At 33.7% G+C, this 27,841-nt stretch overlaps 1 protein-coding gene across 6 annotated transcripts; it reads left to right on the forward strand.

Moving 5' to 3' along the window:
- The first annotated feature begins 21 nt into the window (after positions 1-21).
- Positions 22-27,676, forward strand: LOC146898045 (MADS-box protein SOC1-like). 6 transcript variants are annotated; one of them, XM_085734348.1, is made up of 8 exons: positions 22-752; positions 975-1,176; positions 25,802-25,886; positions 26,122-26,183; positions 26,302-26,401; positions 26,478-26,519; positions 26,854-26,895; positions 27,210-27,676. In XM_085734348.1, exons 2-8 carry the CDS (start codon positions 995-997, stop codon positions 27,369-27,371), a joined length of 675 nt encoding a protein of 224 aa, XP_085590474.1. In that variant the 5' UTR covers positions 22-752; positions 975-994; the 3' UTR covers positions 27,372-27,676. The 6 variants fall into 6 exon arrangements, with proteins under 6 accessions (XP_085590474.1, XP_085590470.1, XP_085590469.1 ...); XM_085734344.1 differs by having other exon boundaries at positions 214-498; positions 978-1,176; XM_085734343.1 differs by having other exon boundaries at positions 282-498.
- Positions 27,677-27,841: the final 165 nt, after the last annotated feature.

Below are 27,841 nucleotides of genomic sequence, written 5' to 3' on the forward strand. Positions count from 1 at the left end.
ACTACCAAATACCTGTCCTTTCTTTCCACAAAATATATTTTCCTTTTCCTTTCATTTTCAAATTTATTGACTTTAATCTAGAAATTTCTCTTTTTGGGCAAGTAGAGCCTGATTTTACCAAAACAAGCAATTATGAGGTTTCGATTTTCTAATACGAAACAATCATTTATTTCTTAATATGGTGGGGTAAGATGGGGTCAGGTTGATTAATGAGGAAAGGTAGGTTTGTGTCATTGCTTTCTATCTTAGCTAAAAAAGATAGTCAATTCCAAATCCAATCCTTTTCCTTGAATTTACCTCAATTATGTATCACTACTTTTTTGGGGGTGTGCTTAGTTTATACTTTCATTTGATTCCTTGACTCTTATTTATTTTTTACCCTTTTCTTCCATTCTTTTCCTTTTCTAGGCACAACCCTTTATTCCTCCTATCCGTACCTTGGTTCATTTTTTCTTTTATTTTTCCAATTTGGTGCAAATCTGCTTCATTTTGTTGCTGGTAAGTTCAACTATATCAATTAATCAGAAAACCCACCTTCTTTTATGAGATATAATTCTTGGTAGGTGTTTAGACCCTTTTTCTAGGAATCTATTTTACACCATTTAATTTTTTCAAGAAAATACTTTGACAATTGTGTCATTTTCTTTTCATTGAAATCTGTATAAAAAATATTTATTTTCTCATTTCTTTGTTTCTTCCATCATTCATATAATCACCCTTAAAATTTTCCGTCCATTTGGTTTTATTGAGTGGTAAGTGATTCTAATCTTTTTCTTTCTATTTCCTTATAGTTTTCTAGATCTTAAAAAGGCCAATATTTTCATCCCTTTTCCTTACAAGGTTTAAATTGTGTTTTTCCTTCTTGGTTAGGACTTTTTTGTTATGAATTGAAATAGGCTTCGATTTTTTTTTTAAATTTTTTTTTGCTATAAGTATTTGTATACCTAATTTTTGTTGTTGTGTTGTGATTTCAGCAGAGAAAAGAAAAGAAAAAATGGTGAGAGGAAAGACACAAATGAAGCGTATAGAGAACGCAACAAGTAGGCAAGTAACATTCTCAAAGAGGAGAAATGGTTTGTTGAAGAAAGCCTTTGAGTTATCAGTGTTGTGTGATGCTGAGGTTGCTCTTATTGTTTTCTCACCAAGAGGGAGGCTTTATGAATTTGCTAGCTCTAGGTAAGTCCTTTTTTTTCGACTTAATTAATTTTTTTATCCTCAAATTGTGTGATTGCATCTAATAATAATTTTATACATCAAGGGTTTCTTTAATTTTGATTGAGCTAGTAATTTTTTGCAATCATTTTTGTTTTTGTGTGTATATATATCTATTTTTAAAACTAAATTGTTAGATTAAATATTTAAGAGGGCTAATAAGAGGAGCCTGAAATTTTTTGTGGCTTTTCTAATTCCAATGTTATATTGGAATCATAAGATGATATATATCATTATCTTTCTATATAATCTTTTTTATTGACTAAACAAATAGGAGTATACAACACTCCAACTCATATATATAAATTTCCTTCGATTATATAAATCACAAATAAATCTCTTAGGGTGTGTTTGGATTGAGAGTTTAGGAGGGGAATGAAGGGGAGAGTTTACTTTTCTTTTTTAAATTCCATACTATATAACATGTTTTTCTAAAATAAATTTAGTGTGATTGAAGTATTATATGATCATTTATCATGTTAATATGTTAACTTTTTAAAAAACATTTCATAATATCCGTAATTTAAAAATGAAAAATAAACCCTCCCATCCCTTCCCCTCCTAAACCCTCATCCAAACACACCCTAAGGTCACACCAACAATAAAAGATTAGCATGAAGCTACTAACTTTTCACACAATCGAAGACCGAAATCAAAACTTGATATATGCATCAAACACATAAATAAAATCAAAAGTACCCTTTGCACCCCCAACCATAACATCAAGTTATATCTGTTCTGATAACATTAAGTTATATAGGGTTGAAGTAGCACGGAAAGCACTAGAACATTTGTACTTTTTTTTTTTTTTTGAAGGAGAACATTTGTAGTTGTTACCTTTGATATATATATTTGCATTTAAAAAATAATGTGTACTTGGTGTATCATATATATGTATTATAAGCACTGACACACAATGTTCACTATATTAGAATAAAATGAGAGATCATATACACAGTTAAGAGAGTTACTATTCTTATAAGTGTAATATTAATATAGTTTCTTCAAAAAAAAAAGTGTAATATTAATATATAATTACTTGCACCTCCTGCAATATCGTATGATCAATACTGTAATTATTATATTTTGGTTTTCGTAAAGGGTCGTACTTTAGTACTTTTCTTTTACCATTACAGATATAATGCGGTGTTCCAAAATGAAAATGTAACTTAAATAATGTGCAGTGTGATCAAAACATTTTTTAGCATATATAACAAGAGATCACAAATAATAACCTCATTTCCAAAGGTTGTTATATAATTCTGTTACCTTTAATTTTAATATCAAATTCCTTTATTATATTATGGATTTAATTGATAAACACCGTAAATGTAAAGAATCTTTATACACGTTCAATTAATCATAATCGTCAGATCATTAAAATAGTATAGTTTGTTTTTAATAATAATTATTCTCAAAAAGTCATATGTATAATTTGTTGTAATGTGTTGACAATGTAATTTTTTTATGTTGTCATGTATTACAATCATACTCTTGTATTATTAGGTTGAAATTAATCATAACCTAAACTATGGGGATCAATATCATTAATAGTAACAATATTGGTGAAGGCATGAAGCTATCATCATGACATATACGTACAACATTTATAAATTAACAAAATAAAATAATTAACCATCATTTGTTAGTTTGAGGCAAATGAACATGAATTATTTGAACATGTGATTTTGAATTCCATTATTATATTCATAAAAAATGTTACTTTGACACCCAACAACGTATGGTATACGATTTTTGTTTTTAATAATTTCTTCTTTCTCATTCAATCAAATCAACCGTTGGATTGGGTGTATCTTTATAGAGGACCATTCCATTTGATAAAAATGGATGTTGAACACATATAAATGAAATTACATATTGAGATAACTTAAGATTTTGGGTAACATGTGATATCGGAATCAATTAAGTGGTTGTCCAATGCTTTAGGCTCCTTTGTATAGTTGTTTGTTAGTTCATGTTGTTTTGTAATTTTGCTCACCGTTCTTGCCCTTGTTGAGGCAGCCATTTCTGTTAGCTCTTGACTTTTTTGAACTTCATTTTTATCTTCTTTGATAAATTAATCCGCCATTAAAAATATTAGTGTCAAGAGACAATATACATTCTAGCTGAAATTTGAACTTGGAGCTTCACCTTTAAGAACCATTGGATTTTTTTTTTTTTAAGGGATTTGTTTCTGTTTCAGATCCATTGGATTTATAGGTGCTGTGTATTTTGGATTAGTGATATACTAGTTTAATTTGTCAGAAAACTGACTTTGGAAAGAAAAATTATGAATATGAATATGAATATTTAGTAACACATTGTTTATTTCAATTGATCACAAACGTCCATTTTTTTAATTAATTAATAGTCTCTTGTTATGTCTTAGTTTTGGGGGGGGGGGGGGGGGGGGGGGCGGTTTCCCTTAACCTGTTTCAAACCCTAAAAACAATTGAATAAATATTTAATTTACGTACATTATTAATGTAAAAAAATTATGCATCCATTTAATAATATGTTGTCACTCATTTTATGAGTAAAAAATAGGGGAATTTGCACTCACCTCCCTTAAGGTTTATCTAAATGACAATGAGACCCCCTCTAGTTTTAACATCAACACAAACCTCCCTTATTTCTTTCCACATGTGTCACACGCATCCCTTATAAGTTAACTCCGTTCATGCTCTGTTAAAGTATATTAACAGTCCAAAGATTCAATCTATCTCAACCCCATCTTTTCTCCTTCAATGATCCACCATGCACCACCCATGGAAGCAAAGCCAAAAAGACATATTGTAATGAAAAAATTACATTTTCATGAGACCATAAAATAAATCCATGAATCTATTTTTTGTTCCTCAAATTCGAAAATGCTACCCACATCAATACGAAATAAAGAAAATACAATTACTGTGAAATAAATCTGAAAATGCATAATGCAAGAAAAAAAATACATAATAATGCTTTTGAATTAAATAAAGACAAGTTGGAGTAGCATCACCAATTCTGTTTCAGATTGAGAATTGCATTTGATAATAACTGAGACAAAAATTGAGTGATGGATGTGAGAAAAAGAGGTAGAGTTATAGTGAGGTGAGGGAACGATTGCAATCTCTCTCACTCTATCTATTTCGCTATTACACCGCTCTATTAAGAACGATGCAAACAACAAATATGCAAATTTTGGTTCTGAAAATTTGTGTAGATAAAGGCAATAGAAAATTGAGTTTTTCTTTCATTACTTTTTCTGAACAGTACTTTAACACCGTGAAAGGGGAAGGGAGGTTATTGTTAAATGTAAAACTAGAGGGGATGTGAATGACATTATAGCATACCTCGAGGGAGGTGAATGTAATTTACCCTAAAAAATATCATGTTTTTAACTCATTAATTGACGTGACAATACATTATTTGATACATGTAAGACAGTTTTTTACTTTGATAATGTACTTAAATTAAACTTATTTATGATATTCTTTTGTTCCTTTTTACATGCATGAGTGACAAGTCTCAACTGATATATTATCAACAAAAAGAAAATCTCAAATGAAAATGACCAATTTTGTTACATTAGAAATTGAGTTTGTTATGAACCACTCAAAGATATCAATTTTGGGAAAATATGAATTTTATAATAGTAACAAAAGATAAATAATTTAATATGTTTTAAAAATTTATTAAAAATAGTAAATTTCTGCTTTTAAAACTTTGTTAGAGTACATATTATATTTGTACATCTTTCAGCACCAAGAAAAACGTGAGTGGTGCATACCTTTGTTTTTATTTTACAATGACATGTACATATCTTTCATAGTGATTATTTTTTTTAGTTACAATATAGTGATATTTTCTAAGTGCATATGTTTTATAACTTTTTTTTTGATGATTATTGTTTTCATGTAATCCCAAGTCATCTATCGTTTTGTTTTTGTTGGAAAATGCAAAGATTATGAACAAGTCATCATTCATGCTCATAACTCCAAAAATAATCAGGGTTACCATGGTATGGTACGTAGTTCCACCGCTATTTAGTAGTGAATTATCTTGGAAAATTCTCGATATAGAGTATTATTAGTAGATCATGTTGTTAATTCGTTGAAAAAATCACACCAATAAAATACTTGATGTGTGGAGCAAAATAATCAAGCAACCAAATCAAGTGGGTGACACTTATAAACACAAGCAAAGGTAGAAAAACATCAAAGGGGAGAGAGATACTCTCCGTTCCACTATAATGATGAGTAACTTTACAAAACAGATATCGAAGGGTTACAAGAATTAGTTTTCAAACCTAATTCTACCCAAAGTCTCAATCTCTTCATATGACCAAGAGACTCAATCCTAACAGTGTTTCCCAAGGTGAATCAAACAATCCCAACCCTAGTGTCTCTCTCTAAACCCTAGTTTGTTGTTTGTTTCTAAACCCTTGTTTCAGCCCCCTCTCTCTCAAGGTTTCATCTGATACAAGGTCTATATTTATAGTAAAAGAATCCCTCAAAAATTGGAACAAATCTCACCCATAAAAATACGTTTTATTTTTATGCATCAGCGCAAAATCGACGCTCGATTTCTGCAAATCGTGGCTCGATTTTCGTAGAAGCAAAACTCCCAAAACAACACCCAAAATCGTTGCTCGATTTCTCCAAATCGAGGCTCGGTTTTAACAGATTTCTGATCCTCAATTTTGAGTCACTTTCACAACATTCTCCACATTGACTCTAAATTAGTGAAGATGCCAATTTAACCATCAAACACCTTGCTGCTCTTTCTCTTGCTTCCCACTACACCATGTAGCTCCACAAGTTTGTTGAACAAGCGACTTCAAACACACAAGAGGGGGGTGAATTGTGTTCTTTAGAAAACGATTTAAAATAAGCACTTAAAAAAAAAATTAACCAATGAAAATAAAGTGCTTATAAAAGGTTTAAATAAATATTAAAATAGATATGGTGAGATAAAAATAAATGACAAACAAAGTAAAAGAGATAAAGGGATGAGAGAAAAGACACAAGAAATTTATACTAGTTCGGCCTAAAACAACAAGGCCTAGTCTAGTCCCCAAGGAAAAGCTCCTTGAGATTTTCACTGCTCTAGCTTTTAATTAGGATAAGCTGGTAACCTTTACAAATAATGAGCACTCTCCAAACAAAACAATCCTTTGTAGAAGAGTCTCTAAAACCAAAAGATATCACCTCTCTTTAAACCTTGGGATCGCACCCAATACAAATAAGAGTTACAATAATTAAATAATACACCAAATGTGCAAATATAACAAATTGAAGCACAAGTACTACAACTCAACTATGTAGTATAAAATAGCTCTCAATAAAATAAATTAGCAAGTGTAAAAATAATAAGAGTGAATAATATGTTTGACAATGTTTAGTGCAGATATTAGTTGTTCAAAGAGCTAGTGCAAGACACCTATTTATGGGAAAAAAGGTAATGAGATGTCTTAAAAGAAAACTAGCCGTTTATGGCATATCAAAATGTTTCCAACGGTAAGAAATAATTAACTCCAACGGAAACAAATTTGATTGACCATAATTAATTGTGTCAATGCATAATCAATTTTGTTATGAAAATAAATCACGTTGCAGCCTATGACTTATGTAATCCATTATTATAATCGATTACATTTACTTGAAAAGGAAGCTTGCTGAAACAATTTTAATGATAATTGATTGTACAGAAATCATAATCAATTATACTCCGTCCTTTGAAAACATGGTTAGCATCTTCCTTTGAAAGCATCAACATATTGTTTACCATTTAGAGAACAAAACAAATGCATGCTAAAATGATTTTAATGGTCAAAAAAATAATTATGCAATTTCCATGATAACTTATGGTTTTTCATGCAAAAATATTTTCTGTTAAAATCACATTTATATAAAAATTATTGTGAGTGTGTGATTTATTTTCATGAGAGCTTTTTCTACTACTTACATAAAGTCCTAATATAAATAAAAATAAAATCCAAGACTAGAAAGTTTGAATCTTCTTTTCCGCTTTTTGCATTGTTGCTCTTCCAGGACTTCATTTGTCAATCATCAAAACTAAAGTGTTCCTGTCAAGGCATATATTCACATTCTCCCCCTTTTTTATGATGACAAACATCTCTTGGATTGATTTGTTTAATGAAGGGGTTAGTTCAATAACAATCAGTAATAAAATATATGACAGAGATAAGCGCAAATTTAGCTCCCCCTCACTATATGCAAACAATTACTCCCTCCGTCCCTATATGTAACCACCCTTTCCCTCTAATAAAAGGGTGTTTACATATAGGGACGGAGGGAGTAAAATCTACTCCCCCTTAAACATGCAAATCACATAACTCTCCCCCTTTTGGCATTATCAAAAAGCGGGAAAGAAATAATCATGGCAAGGCATATATTCAAGAAAATTTAAAGCATATGCCAAAAAAGAATTAAGCGAAAAGTGTAACCCATATTTGCTTCTCTTGAATTTGCAATTTCATTTTGGAGAAGAACTTTTGATAAGCTCACCATATGATGCATAGCCAATATTGTAGTAATAATAGGAGAATTTCTTTTTCTCCCCCCTTTCATGTGCTTTGAATAGCCTCGATAATTGTACCAATTTTAGTTCTTGGCCTTCAAGCACACCTAAAAAACAAAATCAAATTTTCGCTTTTGGTACCCAAAACATTTTGGGTCCTTGAGAGTTAGCATTAGGCAAAGTGCCCTTTGGAATCCACTTCCATTTACCATTCATATCATTGTTCTTTCTTAAATTACAAATAGAGGATGTATGACCATCTCTTCCACAATAAACATTTAACAAAAGGGGAACTTGATGTTTTGTTTGGACGAAAGAATTTTCTAAAAAGTTTTTCATGATTTTTCGGATGATAGCCCAAACCGGCTTTATTATAAGTTCCCTTTTGATTCGCCAAAATGATGTTCAAGTTTTCTCTTCCCATTGTGAATTTTGCAAGTGTGTTTTGCAAATCCTCAATTTCAATTTTCAAAATATTGCAATCATTGCACTTTAAAATATTTTCCTTTTTATTTTCACAAGAGGTACAAGAAGAAACTTCACTTACAAAAACTTGTTTCTCTTTAAGAATTTATATTTCCTTATTTAAAATATCAATTTTTGATTCAAGAGTATAAATAGTTTTCTTAGAGGAAGAAACAATTTTTCTAAGCTTATTTGACTCATCATTTAATTCTTTACAAATAGTAAATAACTCATCATAAGTTAAATCATATTCAGATTCAATAGAATTTACCTCATCTTCCTCATGGTTTGCCATGAAACATGAATATGCTACTTCATTTTCTGATTCATTGGATGAGTTTGTGTCTTTGTCATCCCAAGCGATGTAAGCCTTCTTTCCTTTTGTATATCTTTTTTGACTTAAAGGACAACTGGATTTTATGTGACCCTTTTCACCACACTTATAGCATTTTGGATTGAAGGAAGTTCTTCATTGTTCCTAGCTTTGAGTGCAAGACCATTCTTCTTCTTTTCACCTTCTTCACTTTCAACGAGTCGATTCAATTCAAGCTCATGTTCTTGCAATTTTCCAAACAAAGTTGCCAAAGACATAAAAGATAAATCTTTAGATTCACAAATAGCCGTCACTTTAGGTAGCCAACTTCGACTCAAGCATCTAAGAACTTTATTAATTAAATTTCATTATCGAAAGATTTTCCAAGATCTCTGAGATGATTTATGATATGGATAAATCATTTTTGCATATCTTGAATGCTTTCTCCAAATTTCATCCTAAATAATTCATACTCATGAGTCAATGTGTTCATTCGAGCCCTTTTAACCTCGGTAGTACCTTCATAGGTCAATTATATGGTCACTATATGGTCACTATATGATACACGATAGAATTCATCAATGCTTAATGAAGTTGTACAATTATATGGTCACTATATGGTCACTATATGATACACTATATGTGTCCCACATTTCTTTGGCAGTTGTACAATTTGATACACGATAGAATTCATCAATGCTTAATGAAGTTGTGATAATGTTCTTAGCTTTCAAATTGTATTGAACCTTTTTCTTTTCATTTTTGGTCCAAAGGGATCTTGGTTTATTCACCACAACATTATTGACTAAATGAGTGGGAATAAATGGACCATTTTCAATAGCATCCCAAATATCACAATCAATTCCCTCGATGAAAATTTTCATTCTCTCTTTCCAATAATCATACCCTTCACCATTGAAAATGGGGGACAATTAATGGAATTGATGTTTGAAGTCAACTTGCCTCTTGAGACGATTAGTCCTTAACAAGAGTTCAAGCTCTGATGCCACTTGTCAAACAAGCGACTTCAAACACACAAGAGGGAGGGTGAATTGTATTCTTTAGAAAACGATTTAAAATAAGCACTTAAAAAATGTTTTAACCAATGAAAATAAAGTGCTTATAAAAGGTTTAAATAAATATAAAAATATATATGATGAGATAAAAATAAATGACAAACAAAGTAAAAGAGATAAACGGATGAGAGAAAAGACACAAGAAATTTATACTAGTTCGGCCTAAAACAACAAGGCCTAGTCTAGTCCCCAAGGAAAAGTCCCTTGAGATTTTCACTGCTCTAGCTTTTAATTAGGATAAGCTGGTAACCTTTACAAATAACGAGCACTCTCCAAACAAAACAATCCTTTCTAGAAGAGTCTCTAAAACCAAGAAATATCACCTCTCTTGAAACCTTGGGATCACACCCAATACAAATAAGAGTTACAATAATTAAATAATACCCCAAATGTGTAAATATAACAAATTAAAGCACAAGTACTACAACTCAACTATGTAGTATAAAATAGCTCTCAATAAAATAAATTAGCAAGTGTAAAAATAATAATAGTGAATAATATGTTTGACAATGTTTAGTGCAGATATTAGTTGTTCAAAGAGCTAGTGCAAGACACCTATTTATAGGAAAAAAGGTAATGAGATGTCTTAAAAGAAAACTAGCCGTTTATGGCATATCAAAATGTTTCCAACGGTAAGAAATAATTAACTCCAAGGGAAACAAATTTGATTGACCATAATTAATTGTGTCAATGCATAATCAATTTTGTTATGAAAATAAATCACGTTGCAGCCTATGACTTATGTAATCCATTATTATAATCGATTACATTTATATGAAAAGGAAGCTTGCTGAAACAATTTTAATGATAATTGATTGTATAGAAATCATAATCAATTATACTCTGTCCTTTGAAAACATGGTTAGCATCTTCCTTTGAAAGCATCAACATATTGTTTACCATTTAGAGAACAAAACAAATGCATGCTAAAATGATTTTAATGGTCAAAAAAATAATTATGCAATTTCCATGATAACTTATGGTTTTTCATGGAAAAATATTTTCATGTAAAATCACATTTATATGAAAATTATTTGAGTGTGTGATTTATTTTCATGAGAGCTTTTTCCACTACTTACATAAAGTCCTAATATAAATAAAAATAAAATCCAAGACTAGAAAGTTTGAATCTTCTTTTCCGCTTTTGGCATCGATGCTCTTGCAGGATTTCATTTGTCAATCATCAAAACTAAAGTGTTCCTGTCAAGGCATATATTCACAAAGTTTCCACCTAACCTTTTCAACCATCGGAATGCCTTCCGCCTTCTTGAAGATTCTTGCATCCAACTACACTAGGAATTTTAGGCAGTTCCACAAGTCTAGACATTAACCTCTTTAGCCATCGGAATGTCTTCCGCCTTCTCGAAGATCCTTGCATCCAACTACATTAGGAATTTTAGGTAGTTCCACAAGTATACACCATAACCTCTTCAACCACGGAACATCTCCCGCTTCCTTGAAGATCTCCTTGCATCCAATCACCCTTGGTCTTTTAGGGTAATCCCACAAGCCATGCATGCTATACATTCTTCAAACTCTGGAATGTCTTCCGTCTTCATGAAGAATTCCCTTGCTCACCACTAGAGCATAGCACCAAAGGTCCTCCATAGTTGTACCATTCCCGGTGTGTTCAACTCCACCTCAAGCTGAGCTTTCTCTACCTCAACTAGCAAATGTGTACATCCCACTATGTCTTCCACCTTGAAACTCCACCTCAAAGGTAAATCACAAGTATTATTACCACCGCCTCTCCAGGCTGACCATGAGTATTCTTACCACCGCCTCTCCAGGCTGATGTTGAGTGTTTAACGTCTCTCCAGATGACCACCGCTCTACAAGGCATCATTCCCAAGGTGAGAAACATCACCTTCTTCATCCTCCCAACAACACACCACCAAAGCACTTGCATCCTCATAACCCTCAAAGACAATTTGTGCGGAGTTACCATTAATCTCCAAACAATCCTTCTTGAAGTGACACATCTTGTTATAGTTAAAACACTTAAACTTTGACTTGGTACCACTCTTTCCTCGGTTACCACTGTAACACCCCGTTTTTTCCAACATAAAAATTTCTTAAATATAAGTCAGAGTTTAACAACTTTAAACGGAATGCTACACTTCTTAAAAATTCATAAACTGAATAAATAACAATTTATTCTTCAAAATCATTTAACATAAGTAATTCAAAAACCTTGCAGCGGAATTAGTTCAACAATAAAAAAATCTTGGCACGCAGGCCTCATCATAAAAGTCTCATAAATCTTAGTTCAATAATAATTCTTAAACTTCAAAAGCAATACGTAAAGGAACAGAAAATAGTATCAAAATCCCCATCCTGTTACGTATCAGAGCACCTAAGACACACTTGTGAGGAGTCCATTCACGACCGCAACTAATCCTGGTTACCTGCAAATTACCCATACGAAGAGCAACATTTCCAAGCAAAGGGGTGAGATTTCTCAAGCAATAATATTAAGCAGGTAACTCATAAACTACATTTAACAACATATATAATTCATTAATTATATCTAACAACTTAACTTTTTTAACTAGTATCATTAATCTTCTTATATTAGTCATAAAACTATCATAATACTAATCATAAACATCTTCATATATCATCAATTACTAATCTTAAACACCATAATCATTCATAAAACACTTCATTAATAGCTCATCAACTTGACATCTTAACATCTTAACGACTCGACAACTTGACATCTTCACATCTTAACAACTTAATAACTCGGCAACTTGACATCTCAACATCTTAAATCATCTTAAATCATCTTAGACATCTTCAATATGCATGCGGTACCACCATGTATAGTTTCTATGAGAAAATATGAAAACAATGTCCTAAAACAAAGTCACGTAAGGATTGGATTCATCAATTTACAAGTAGACATCGATTAATAAAATTAGAAATATATGTAGGCATTCGATAAACATATATGTATATCAAGCAAAACTATAGATGAAATTATCAATCGGGCATAAATTATATTAATCGATTGATAGATAAAATAAAGCCACTGAAATATAATATGAACATAAATCTCAATAAATCAAACATACAATCATAGGAGTAAATTAGAACACGGATTTAACATGAATTTATCAAAAGATAGTCGAAAATAATGAAAAACAAAACCCTTCACAACCCATATGATCATACAACTCTTATGGTGAATAGAGACTCCCCCCTTACATCAATTCAACGGTTTTTCATCACCTAATCATCAATTCTCACTCAAACCCTAATTCTCATAATCTTACGAAACTCATCCTAAAACACGTTAGATGCAATCTAATGATCTACAGACTTAATATTAGTGCAAGATAGTCTCACCCTTACCTTAGATTGTTTTTCTGAAATCAAAAGCAGCGTTCTTCGTTCCTAGGGTTCTCTCTCTCTGAGTTCTCCTCTTTCTCCTCTTTCTCCAAAAAGCGGTTTAACGTAAAAACTCTTTCTAACCTAAGCTTCCTTATTTATAATACTAATCACTCTTCCTAAATCTATTTAGGCCCAATAACTTATTCTTATTTCTATTCTAACCTCCAATTCTACTTACACAAATAATTCTCATATTCTAATAAATAATAGAATAATGCCACATAATAAAATACTAACACCTCATATATATAAATAAATCACATAAATAGATTCTAACTTAATAAAAAATAATTAAATATCAAAGTGGGCGTTACAACCACTACCTCCACCATTCCCACTTGAAACACTTAGGCCTTCACCGTTTTCATCAAATCTCAAGTGCTTGGACTTGGTCAACTCCATGGTTCTCAAAGCCGCTTGAACTTCTTCCAAGGTAACAGTGTCTTCTTTGCCATAGAGCATGGTATCATTGAAAGATTAAAAAGATCTCGGTAGAGTACACAACAAGAGTATATCTTTATCTTCATCCTCAAGATGCACTTCAATATTCTCCAAGTCATCAAGGATTTTGTTGAACTCCATAAGTTGCTCCATGATGGCCTTTGAATTTACCTTCTTGAATGAGTAAAGTTGTTGCTCTATTAGGAATTGTCGATGAGCCAAAGACTTTGTCATATACAAAGACTCCAACTTTGACCACATCGATGTCGCGGTTAGTTCCTTTGCTGCATATCTCAAAACATTATCCCCGAGGCACAAGACTATGGCACTCCTGGTCTTGGCCACCATCTCAGTCTTCTCCGTTCGTGACATGGTGACCGGTAACACACCTTCACCCTTCAAAGCTATCTCACACTTTTCCTGTATTAAAACCGCATTCATCTTTACCTTCCATAACCTAAAATAATTATCTTCGGTAAATTTCACAATATCCCACTTCGAACCCATGGTACTTGATTATTGTTTGATCCTTTCCCACGGTGGGCGCCAATTGTTGTTAATTTGTTGAAAAAATCACACCAATAAAATACTTGATGTGTGGAGCAAAATAATCAAGCAACCAAATCAAGTGGGTGACAGTTATGAACACCCCGTTTTTCCCAACTTGAAAATCTCATTTAAATCAGAGTATTTAATTCATAACGGAATGTCACATACTACTTAAAAATCTTAAAAACAGATAATAATAATTATCCTTCAAATTCAACATCATAAAAATCTTAAACTGTTGCAGCGGAAAATAGTTCAACAAAATAAAAGTCTTGGCACACAGGCCTTATCAGAAATCTCATATGTCTTAGTTAATGTTTTTCATAAAAGTTCATGAAAGCAAGCCCCATCCCATTACATATCATAGCACCTAGACACAAAGTGAGGAGTCCACTCACGAACGCCTCTAGTCTTTAATACCTGCACATTACCCACGGTCGAGGCAACATATACGCAGAAGGGGTGAGATTTCACAGTCAATAAATTAAACATATAATTCATCAAAGTGCATAGACACAGGCTTCGTTCAACTGTTTCTTCAACTCAGCTAATTCAGATGCCGACATACGGTAAGGTGTCATAGACACAGGCTTCGTTCCCAGAATAAGATCAATGGAAAATTCAACCTCTCTCTCTCTGGCGGCAGACACTTCCTGATGTGCCAGTAAGATCAACAACAATCTCTTCGGGAAAACTTCGGGAAATCCTCACACAATTTGCAACTTATCACTCACTGCTTGATTCTCAATAGATAGTGACGCCATCAACGAAACCATCAAAATTCCATCACGTGCTAATTGCTTCAGCAGTTTAATAGACCAAACTCCGCTCCACTTTCTTCTTCGGCAGAAGAGAATTACACCGACTTACTAAAACAATTAATATAGACATGGTTGTACTCCAACCAGTCCATACGACGGGTTACACAACAAACAACAAACAATACAACTCAAATACAGTGCAAAACTGTAAAACGACACATCGACTCATCTACTTGGCCGGACGGACCGACCTGCTCTGATACCAATTGTAACACCCCGTTTTTCCCAACTTGAAAATCTCATTTAAATCAGAGTATTTAATTCATAACGGAATGTCACATACTACTTAAAAATCTTAAAAACAGATAATCATAATTATCCTTCAAATTCAACATCATAAAAATCTTAAACTGTTGCAGCGGAAAATAATTCAACATAATAAAAGTCTTGGCACACAGGCCTTATCAGAAATCTCATAAGTCTTAGTTAATGTTTTTCATAAAAGTTCATGAAAGCAAGCCCCATCCCGTTACATATCATAGCACCTAGACACAAAGTGAGGAGTCCACTCAAGAACGCCTCTAGTCTTTAATACCTGCACATTACCCACGGTCGAGGCAACATATACGCAGAAGGGGTGAGATTTCACAGTCAATAAATTAAACATATAATTCATCAAAGTGCATTTAACAACATAAATCATCATTTACATATAAAACATTTATCATTTAGCATTTTATCAAATCATATTCAATTATCATTTTCAAATATCATCATTAGTTCGTAAACAATTATCAACTCTAATTCATAAGCAAAAATCATCATTAAATCATAATCAAACATCATCATCAAAATATCATCATCAGGGCATCATGAACATCAACAACAATTATCATTTATCACCTAATAATCATCATAAGACATCATGTTCAGCTTAACACTTGACTCAACAACACGACCCAACTTGACAAAACAACTCTTATCAACTTAACAACTTATCATCAACGACAAATGCAACAACAACAACTTTAACATCAACAACAAATGCAACGACGACAACTTCAACATCAACGACAAATGCAACGACAACAACTTCAACTTAACATCGTACATATGCATGTGGTACCAGCCAACAACATAAATGAGCGTAATTAGGCTCTTCAACGTGTGAGCACAAAGGCTGCCGGGCCTAAAGCCCCCAACTTTAATGAGCACAAGGGCTGCCGGGCCTAAAGCCCCCAACTTTAATGAGTATGCAATGAACTCAAATCTTCCAACAACTTAGACAACAACATGAACAACTCATACGACTCATAATCATGGACAACTTCTTAAATTCCAACAACATAGACCGACTCATGCAACTTCAAGACACTAACAGTCAATAGCAGGGAACAACAACAAGATACAGCATTTAATAACACTTGAATGCGTTAACATCATATAGGAATGAATTACATCAACATAAGTATCATAATGCATCATTATAACATTCATGCAACAACACTACTAATCTCAGTCACCTGAACAAACTTCTGGAGCTTATGAAAGTATCTTAAACAGCTCTCTTACTTACTTCTAAGGTCAACTCAAGACTACACGTGCGAAAAGGATCGCATCGGGACAATTTTGGGCAACTATCAGCCTAACTCGCAGTGGCGAGTAACTTTGCTCGCAATGGCGAGCAAAGCGTGCATTCTGGGTTCCTAAGTCCTTACTCGCAGTGGCGAGTTATTCTGCTCGCAATGGCGAGCTTACAGGTCACTCGCAGTTGCGAGTTGCATTGCTCGCAGTTGCGAGCTCTGGGTTCTAGCTCGCAGTTGCGAGTGTCCTTGCTCGCAGATGCGAGCGATGAATGTCAGTACGGCCAGAAACCTAAAAATCACAACTTTTCACCTAACTTCATGATTCTTTCATCCAAATAGCATCTAATTATCATCTTGAGTAATATATAAGGTCTGTACACTAATTTTGCATCAATCTAACATCTGTTCATGATTCAATCATCAAAATTGATCTTTAACCTAATTCTCAATTCTCACCAAAATTTAACCTAATCATGCTAAATTCATCCTATAGAATTATACCCTTAATAATATTGAAAATTAGTCTCACCCTTACCTGGTTATTGCAGAAAATCGCAGCTCTCCTCTTGTTCTCCTCTCTTCTGACTTTTTCTCCCTTTTCTCCAAAAACGTACGTTCTGCCTAAAACTTTTCTCAACCTAACTCCTTTTATTTATAACCTCACTTCTAATTTCTCTTTACACCTCTAAGAATACTCTTTTCACATCACATCCCAAATTCTAATATTTTTATTTTATTTCTCATATCTTATTTTATTTAATAATAAAATAAGTCACACCAACATCATAACTTCACAAAACATATTCTTCACATAAATTATCTATAATTCATATAAACCACTCAGCTTCATGAATCATATAATTCACACATATAAATTATGTAAATCACTTAAATCATAAATCGTATAAGCATATATTTACAAATATATTCTAAACCTCATTGAATCAATTAAATAATTAAGACAGGCGTTATAACTCTCCCCAACTTATAGAATTTTCGTCCTCGAAAATTTACTTCAAGCAAACAACTCTGGATAAGACTTCAGCATCTTAGTCTCTAGTTTCCACGTCAAGCTTTCACCTGTTTCAAATCAACACAACGGAGTCCTACACCTCCGACCATACCAAGCCTCAAAAGGTGCCATCCCAATACTTGAATGATAACTATTATTATATGTGAACTCTATCAACGGAAGATGACTATCCTATGTTCCACCTTGCTCAAGTACACAAACTCTCAACAAGTCTTCGAGTGACTGAATCGTTCTTTCCGACTGACCATCTGTTTGAGGATGATAAGCCGAACTCAATCTCAACTTAGAGCCTAACGCCTCTTGCAAACTCTTCCAAAATCTAGAAGTAAATCTTGGATCTCTATCTGACACGATGCGTAAAGGAACACCATGCAGCTTCACAATGTCCCGAATATAAATCTCCGCCAACTGAGCTACAGAAAAACTAATATTAATCGGATGAAGTGTGCTGACTTCGTCAATCTATCAACAATTACCCAAATAGCGTCATTCCCTTTAGGAGTATTAGACAAACTCGTCACAAAATCCATGGATATACTATCCCATTTCCATTCTGGTACATCTAACGGTGTTATCAACCCAGCAGGTTTCTGATGTTCTACCTTCGACTTCTGACAAATCAAACATGAATACACAAATTGTGCTACATCACGTTTCAATCCAGACCACCAAAACAACTTCTTTAAGTCATGTTACATCTTTGTAGCTCCCGGATGAATACTCAATCTACCCCTATGACTCTCTTCAAGAATCATTTTCTTCATCTCATCATTGTCTGGAATACAAATACTAGCTCGAAACCTCAACACACCTTGATCATCGACCTTAAAGTCACCATCTTTAGTTTGATTACTAGCAACCAACAAGTCCACAACTTAACATCAACTTCTGCGCCTCTCTAATACTTTTCAAGAAATCATTATCAATTTTCAGCATTCTTAGCTTAACACTCCGAGACGACATTTCACAAACTAAGCTCAAATCTCTAAACTGTTCAAGCAATTCAAACTCTTTAACCATCATAGCAGACATGTGTAAGGTCTTCCTACTTAAGGCATCCGCAATAACATTGGCTTTACCCGGATGGTAATTCAAACTAAAGTCATAATCTTTCAACAATTCGAGCCACCTTCGCCGTCTCATATTCAATTCCTTCTGATCGAACAAATACTTCAAGCTCTTGTGATCACTAAACACCTCAAATCTCGAACCATGCAAGTAATGTCTCCAAATCTTAAGCACAAATACAACTGCAGCTAATTCAAGATCATGAGTAGGATAGTTTCGTTCATGAATTATCAACTGTCTTGATGCATAAGCAACCACTTTACCATCTTGCATAAGCACACTGCCTAAGCCCAACTTGGACGCATCACAATACACCACAAGAGGTTCATCAGGTCTCGACAAAATCAAAACTGGAGCCGTCGTCAACCGCTTCTTCAATTCATTAAAACTGTTCTCACAATGAACATCCCACACAAAGGTTTTACCTTTACACGTCAACTGTGTTAACGGAAGTGCTAACTTAGAAAATCCTTCTATAAATCTTCGATAGTAACCTCATTCAACCAGAATTCACACTTAGACAATTTAGCATACAACTTCTCCTCTTTCAGCACTTGCAAAACAATCTTCAAATGTCCCGCATGTTCTTCTTCTGTCTTAGAGTAAATCAAAATATCATCGATGAACACAACCACAAAGCGATTCAAAAATGCATGGAAAACGCGATTCATATACTCCATAAACTCACCAGGTGCATTACTAACACCAAAAGGCATCACCTTATATTCATAATGTCCATATCGCGTCCTAAAGGCCGTCTTCTGCATATCTTCATCTTTTACTTTAATCTGGTGATAACCCGACCTCAAGTCAATCTTGCTGAACACACGTGCACCCCCTAGCTGGTCCATCAAGTCATCAATTCTTGGAAGTGGATATCTATCCTTTATAGTTACTTTGTTCTACTGTCGATAGTCAATGCATAACCTCATACTACCATCCTTCTTCTTAACCAATAATACCGGCGCTCCCCAAGGTGAAACACCTGGTCTTATAAACTGCTTATCAAGTAAATCCTCCAACTGTTTCTTCAACTCAGCTAATTCAGATGCCGACATACGGTAAGGTGTCATAGACACAGGCTTCGTTCCCAGAATAAGATCAATGGAAAATTCAACCTCTCTCTCTCTGGCGGCAGACACTTCCTGATGTGCCAGTAAGATCAACAACAATCTCTTCGGGAAAACTTCGGGAAATCCTCACACAATTTGCAACTTATCACTCACTGCTTGATTCTCAATAGATAGTGACGCCATCAACGAAACCATCAAAATTCCATCACGTGCTAATTGCTTCAGCAGTTTAATAGACCAAACTCCGCTCCACTTTCTTCTTCGGCAGAAGAGAATTACACCGACTTACTAAAACAATTAATATAGACATGGTTGTACTCCAACCAGTCCATACGACGGGTTACACAACAAACAACAAACAATACAACTCAAATACAGTGCAAAACTGTAAAACGACACATCGACTCATCTACTTGGCCGGACGGACCGACCTGCTCTGATACCAATTGTAACACCCCGTTTTTCCCAACTTGAAAATCTCATTTAAATCAGAGTATTTAATTCATAACGGAATGTCACATACTACTTAAAAATCTTAAAAACAGATAATAATAATTATCCTTCAAATTCAACATCATAAAAATCTTAAACTGTTGCAGCGGAAAATAGTTCAACATAATAAAAATCTTGGCACACAGGCCTTATCAGAAATCTCATAAGTCTTAGTTAATGTTTTTCATAAAAGTTCATGAAAGCAAGCCCCATCCCGTTACATATCATAGCACCTAGACACAAAGTGAGGAGTCCACTCAAGAACGCCTCTAGTCTTTAATACCTGCACATTACCCACGGTCGAGGCAACATATACGCAGAAGGGGTGAGATTTCACAGTCAATAAATTAAACATATAATTCATCAAAGTGCATTTAACAACATAAATCATCATTTACATATAAAACATTTATCATTTAGCATTTTATCAAATCATATTCAATTATCATTTTCAAATATCATCATTAGTTCGTAAACAATTATCAACTCTAATTCATAAGCAAAAATCATCATTAAATCATAATCAAACATCATCATCAAAATATCATCATCAGGGCATCATGAACATCAACAACAATTATCATTTATCACCTAATAATCATCATAAGACATCATGTTCAGCTTAACACTTGACTCAACAACACGACCCAACTTGACAAAACAACTCTTATCAACTTAACAACTTATCATCAACGACAAATGCAACAACAACAACTTTAACATCAACAACAAATGCAACGACGACAACTTCAACATCAACGACAAATGCAACGACAACAACTTCAACTTAACATCGTACATATGCATGTGGTACCAGCCAACAACATAAATGAGCGTAATTAGGCTCTTCAACGTGTGAGCACAAAGGCTGCCGGGCCTAAAGCCCCCAACTTTAATGAGCACAAGGGCTGCCGGGCCTAAAGCCCCCAACTTTAATGAGTATGCAATGAACTCAAATCTTCCAACAACTTAGACAACAACATGAACAACTCATACGACTCATAATCATGGACAACTTCTTAAATTCCAACAACATAGACCGACTCATGCAACTTCAAGACATTAACAGTCAATAGCAGGGAACAACAACAAGATACAGCATTTAATAACACTTGAATGCGTTAACATCATCTAGGAATAAATTACAGCAACATAAGTATCATAAAGCATCATTATAACATTCATGCAACAACACTACTAATCTCAGTCACCTGAACAAACTTCTGGAGCTTATGAAAGTATCCTAAACAGCTCTCTTACTTACTTCTAAGGTCAACTCAAGACTACACGTGCGAAAAGGATCGCATCGGGACAATTTTGGGCAACTATCAGCCTAACTCGCAGTGGCGAGTAACTTTGCTCGCAATGGCGAGCAAAGCGTGCATTCTGGGTTCCTAAGTCCTTACTTGCAGTGGCGAGTTATTTTGCTCGCAATGGCGAGCTTACAGGTCACTCGCAGTTGTGAGTTGCATTGCTCGCAGTTGCGAGCTCTGGGTTCTAGCTCGCAGTTGCGAGTGTCCTTGCTCGCAGATGCGAGCGATGAATGTCAGTACGGCCAGAAACCTAAAAATCACAACTTTTCACCTAACTTCATGATTCTTTCATCCAAATAGCATCTAATTATCATCTTGAGTAATATCTAAGGTCTGTACACTAATTTTGCATCAATCTAACATCTGTTCATGATTCAATCATCAAAATTGATCTTTAACCTAATTCTCAATTCTCACCAAAACTTAACCTAATCATGCTAAATTCATCCTATAGAATTATACCCTTAATAATATTGAAAATTAGTCTCACCCTTACCTGGTTATTGCAGAAAATCGCAGCTCTCCTCTTGTTCTCCTCTCTTCTGACTTTTTCTCCCTTTTTCTCCAAAAACGTACGTTCTGCCTAAAACTTTTCTCAACCTAACTCCTTTTATTTATAACCTCACTTCTAATTTCTCTTTACACCTCTGAGAATACTCTTTTCACATCATAGCCCAAATTCTAATATTTTTATTTTATTTCTCATATCTTATTTTATTTAATAATAAAATAAGTCACACCAACATCATAACTTCACAAAACATATTCTTCACATAAATTATCTATAATTCATATAAACCACTCAGCTTCATGAATCATATAATTCACACATATAAATTATGTAAATCACTTAAATCATAAATCGTATAAGCATATATTTACAAATATATTCTAAACCTCATTGAATCAATTAAATAATTAAGACGGGCGTTACACCATTTCTTGCAAAGATTTATTTTTCCTTTCTACCACCCTATTTTGTTGTGGAGTTCTAGGAGAAGAAAAATCATGGAAAATTCCATGTGTTTCACATAAATTTTCTAAAGGTTTGTTGTCAAATTCACCACCATGGTCACTCTTGATTTTCAAAATGGTTGTTTCCTTTTCATTTTGAATTTGTTTGAGAAGACACTAAACACGTCACAAGCCTCATCGTATCTTCTTAGGAATTTTACTCAAGTCCATCTGCTAAAGTCATCAACAATGACTAATCCATATTTATTTCCATTGATCTAGGCAGTATCCAATAGCCCAAAGAAATCAATGTGCAGAAGCTCCAATGGTATGTAGGTGGAAACAATGTTTTTGATGTTGAAAGTTGTTTTAACCAATTTTCCCTTTTGACATGCCTCACAAAGAGTATCTGACTTATAGTTCAGATTAGACAAGCCTCTGACAAGTTTTAGTTTGCTAAGCTTGGAGATTAACCTCATGTTAGCATGGCATAACCGTTTGTGCCATACCCATTTCTCTTCATTCATAAACAAGAGACATTTTACTTTATCTTGTACCAGGCCAAAAAATTGATTTTATAAACATTATTTTAGCCTCATCATGATTAAGCTCTAGCTACCGACTCATCAGGTTGCTAATGAGGGACTACAATCCTAGTTTGTTCAAATCTTTAGCTTTCTGAATGGCTGTAACCTTGGGTCTCCACTTGACTGGTAAACTTCTAAGAATCTTGCTAACATGATCCTTAGTATAATAACTCTTGTCAAGTACCTGCATGCCAGATATCAGGACTAGAAACCTGGAGAACATGGTTTCAATATCTTCATCTTCATCTTGAGGGCTTCATACTGCTGCACCAGCAGATTGGCTTTTGCCTATTTGATTTCCTGATTTCCTCCATAAGTAGCACATATAGCATCAATGATACTCTAGGGAGTAGATTTATCAACAATCTTGTTGAATTCCTTCAATTCTAAAGCATTCACCAAAATGTTTCTAGCTTTATGACGCTTTTTGTATTATTTTTTTCATCAACAGTAAAACCTTTCCTGTTAACTGATTTAACATAATTATCCACATCAACAGTTGTATCATCCTTAATGACATCCCAAATGTCTCCATCTTGAGTAATGCAGAAACTGTATAACTTGTTTTTCCACCAAGCAAATTGTTTTATATAACCATTAAACATAGGTGGTCTAGACAGATAAGAATCATTCTTGGAATCACTCTTGGAAGTGGAGGAAGAAGACACAGAGGAAGACATGTTTTTCTCAGGATCTATTCTCTGACACGGTTAAGTGAAATTTCAAAGATCTTGCAGTTATGCCAACTGACGGTGAGAAGAACACGAGAGGGGGGGGGGGGGTCTTGAATTGTGTTTGACGCTTTTGCAACTCTTTCAATAACACAGATGATAGCAAAACGTAAAGAGATAAGGGAAAGACACAACAAAAAGAATTAATCTTGGTTCACCCCACAACCTGAGATTATTTTCAGTCCCCTTGCACTTTCAAGAAATTTTTATTATAATCAAAACCTGATTACAACAACCGTACTAAGACAACCTTTCCCTATATTTCCTTGCCTCAACCTTGAGGGATTACTAATCTCAATCCATAGATATACAACAACAATTTGTTTTTACAAAAGATACTTGTCAAGAAACTGAGGGGTCCTAACCCTTGAATCTCTTTGTAAGAAACTCATTGATAGTGAATTGGAGAAATCTCTATTTCTCAAGACGTATGTCAAATTTAGACCTAATTGGGTGAACAAATATCGTTGTGTTCTTCTCCTTTTATCTTATTTTATTGTTTGTGTTTGTTTAATTACTTTGGTTTTCGTTGCACTAATTTTGCTCCACACGTCAAAGTATTGGTGTGACTTTTATCCAAGTTCACTATAAGCCCCTACAATCTCATTTTTTTTTTTTCATTTTCATTGTCGGGGCATAGTCCTTGCAATTTTTGGACTATAACACTCGGTAATCAGCCTTCAAATATGCTCCAATTCCAATTACCATTGGAATCAACCAAATCACAAACTTTCTCTCTTTGTATAGCTTCAATCCATGCATTACTCCACGCCTCAATATCTCTGTCATCTCGAACATACCAGAAACAATAGTAGCTCAGATGTGTTTTCAGTTTGACAATTGACTTCCATAAGCTAGAATCTTAGGCTCTAACAACAACATCCCCTCTCAAATTGTGACACGTATACTCGCCTCACAACACTTCAAACCACAAATCATTAGCACCTAAAAAAAATTTCCATCCTAACTTAAGAAGACAAGCTTGGTTCATAATGTCAAGTCTTCTTAAACCAAGACCTCCCAACTCTTTGGGTTTAGTTATCATCTCCCAACCAACTGCATGATATTTTTTGGTAATGTTCATGTGCATTCGTTGAATTTCCTCCAAACACACCTTTGGGATTTTAGCAATAACACTTTTAGTGAACATCGACCACTCTTCCAGCGAGCGATAATTGATTAGCCTTCCAAGCCATAGGTTTGGAACTAACATGGTCAATTAAATATGGGAAGTCATGCCACTTTGGTGCTTTTTCAGTCAATGGAACACCAAGATATTTCCCAATATCATTAGTTTCTCGAAACCCCAATACTTGACCTAGCTGCTTGCTCCCTCATGGTTCTATTCATATTTTTGGAGAATGTAATACTTGTTTTTTCTTGATTGATTTCTTGCCCTGACATGTTTAAGGGTCTGTTGCTTCTCTAAATAGTAGTAAATCATCCGAAAACATCAAGTGAAAAATCAGCGGACCATTTACTCCTGCTCTAAGCGTTCGCCAAGTACCGATATGAAAGTTTTCTAAGCATAACATAAAGGTAAGGAGATAATGGGTCACCTTGGCGAATTCTCCGTAGGGGACGAAAATACTTTGTTCTACCTCCATTCCATTTCACATTAGTCTCTACACGTAACAGAGTGCATTATAACATTTACCAAACTCACTGGTATATTGATCTTAGTCTATATCCATATAAACTCCCAACCAAACTTATCAGAAACTTTGAATAAGTGTGCATGTTTTCTGCTACAATTACTAATTAATAGCTGATTTTCAGAATTTTCGACTTGTTTATTTATTTTTTAATTAAAAAAGTAACTGGTTTTCCTAAAAGCTATATATATATATATATAGGCATTAATCATTTCTCTCTATGTTAGAATTTCATTATTTGGATTGTTTCTCCAATGACTCTAGGGAATGAAAATGAGTACCTTACTCTATAATATAATCTCTCGAAAAATGAAATAAAATTAGGGCATTAATAATTCCTTTCTAAATTACAGAAAAATATCTGTCTTATCTATTTTCTCTTCATTTTACTTATCCTATTGATATTTCATTTTTACTTCAAAAATATATGTTTAACTAATTCCCATTTTCATTTTTTCACATGTACCCTTGTGTGTTTTCTCATTTTTTAACTATTTAGCAAGTACCTATATATTTTCTTAATATTTGGAGCCTGAATTAGTCCGTAACAATGGCTTTAATGTTACAGCATTCCAGAAACAATTGAACGATACCACAGTCATACCAGGATTAATAATACTCCAACAACATCTGAATCAGTTGAAAATACTCAGGTTTATTACATATACCTCTTATTATTGCTGTCTTTCTTAGCACAAAGAATTCCTAAAATTTGAAACATTTTCAGTGTAATTTATATTCCAAATGTTAATTCTAATTAATTAGTGTACATTGAAATTTGGAGTTCACTTTTCTTTTTTTAATTTGTTTACTATATTAGTTTATCTAAACACTCATATTCAACTTAAGAGACTTCAAGTTTGAATAAAATTTCTTTATATATGACAGCAATTGAAGGAAGAAGCAGAAAACATGAGGAAGAAGATTGACCTTCTTGAGACTTCAAAACGGTTAATTAAAGATCTTGAATTCTATTCATGATGACTATTTTTTTTCATTTTGCAATATTCAATGTCTAATTTCTCTGAAAAGAATATGCTGGCATTTGCAATAATTTCATACCCTCAGGAAACTCTTAGGAGAAGGTTTAGCGTCTTGTTCCATTGATGAACTACAAAAGATAGAACAACAGTTGGAGAAAAGCATAAACAAAATTCGAGTCAAAAAGGTTAGTAGCATGATCAAAGCCTATACAATTTTAAAGTTTATAGGTAGTTTTTAAATCTGAACTTTCTATCTTGCAGACTCAGGTTTTCAGGGAAAAAATTGATCAGCTAAAAGAAAAGGTATGCTCTCTCTCTATAAATAGTTGTCGCGATAAATAGTGGTCGTATCGTGATCCTTGATACTGCATAGAATCGTAGTCAAATGCGGACTCAGTCGCGGCTGCCTTGTGGTTTTGGCAACCTAAAAAACCATTATGTATGGGATAGATTGTGGTTTTGAACCTTTATTTAAAACCCTAGTTAGTATTAATTAATGTCAGTCATGTACATAACTGAAATCCCAAAAACAAGCTGGCCACAGCTGCATAAAATTCATCAAATATCTTATAATATATGTGGTCAAATTCAGACTAATATACATTTCTGACCAAATTTGAATTTGAATACAATTCAGGGAAAAGCCCTAGCAGCTGAAAATGTCAGGCTCTCTGAGAAGGTGAATTTACTTTCTATCTGGAATTATTCCCCCCTAATTTAATCATTTGAAGCATCTAAGTTCATAGAGTTCTTGAAACTTCTAGCAAAAGCTAAAATGACGCCGGAAACTTAGCCATGTAAAAAGGCTAAACCTGTCTCTAATTTCATAGTTAAGGGTTAGAGACCGCGGAATTTAGAGACATGTTTGATTTTCTTCTGTCTCTATTTCTGTCGTTATTTAAACTTTTTCTAGTTGTAACTTTAACATTTGAATTCGAAACTGAAATATACAAATCTTTAAATTATGGAATGAGAAACCAAATTTGTGTGCAGTATGGTAACTATTCGTCACCGGCAGAAAAAAAGGATCAGATAGAAAATATAGCTGAGGCTGAACCTTATGCAGATCAAAGTAGTCCAAGTTCAGATGTGGAGACTGAATTGTTCATTGGTCTTCCAGAAACAAGATCAAGGCGCATTTCACCAAAGGTGTAGCTAGTTGAGGATTAATTAATCCATGACTATGCAATTGAAAATAAGGGTGAGGCAAATTGTCTCATCAATGTATATTGGATCATGTTTCCTTGATTATGCTCTCATTCATATAAGTGGTGAATTGTGAGAGTATTGATACTTTTATGGTTGTATTTTCAAACCTGTGGTTGTGTTGATACTTTTATGTCAGACTCATAAGTAAAGACTTCCATTGCACTATATGATTGTTGCAAGGCTTTTAGGGTTTGAATGTAGGACTTTTCTGATTCCATAATAGAAAGTTTAATTTGGGTGTTTGAATTTTATCTTGGTTGTTTCGCATATATACATACGGCGCTATTTGCTATGTAGTTTCTATCCGTCGGTATCTGTTAGCCTTGTGCAGAGATTTAGCTATTAATAAAAAAATTGTCGTTAAAAAAAATATAGAAATTTTAATATGCTATGACTAATAGAATTAATAAAATACA

This window comes from Medicago sativa, chromosome 8 (genome assembly GCF_051527215.1).
Source record: "Medicago sativa cultivar Bolivia chromosome 8, Bolivia_mono, whole genome shotgun sequence".
Taxonomy (NCBI): Eukaryota; Viridiplantae; Streptophyta; class Magnoliopsida; order Fabales; family Fabaceae; genus Medicago; species Medicago sativa.

Bases quoted from the DNA above. Each gene is read 5' to 3' on its own strand.
- LOC146898045 (XM_085734348.1), top strand. From the start codon at position 995: ATGGTGAGAGGAAAGACACAAATGAAGCGTATAGAGAACGCAACAAGT. The intron at 26,184-26,301 runs GTTAATTAAAGA...TCATACCCTCAG, and splicing joins CTTCTTGAGACTTCAAAACG to GAAACTCTTAGGAGAAGGTT. The intron at 26,896-27,209 runs GTGAATTTACTT...ATTTGTGTGCAG, and splicing joins ATGTCAGGCTCTCTGAGAAG to TATGGTAACTATTCGTCACC.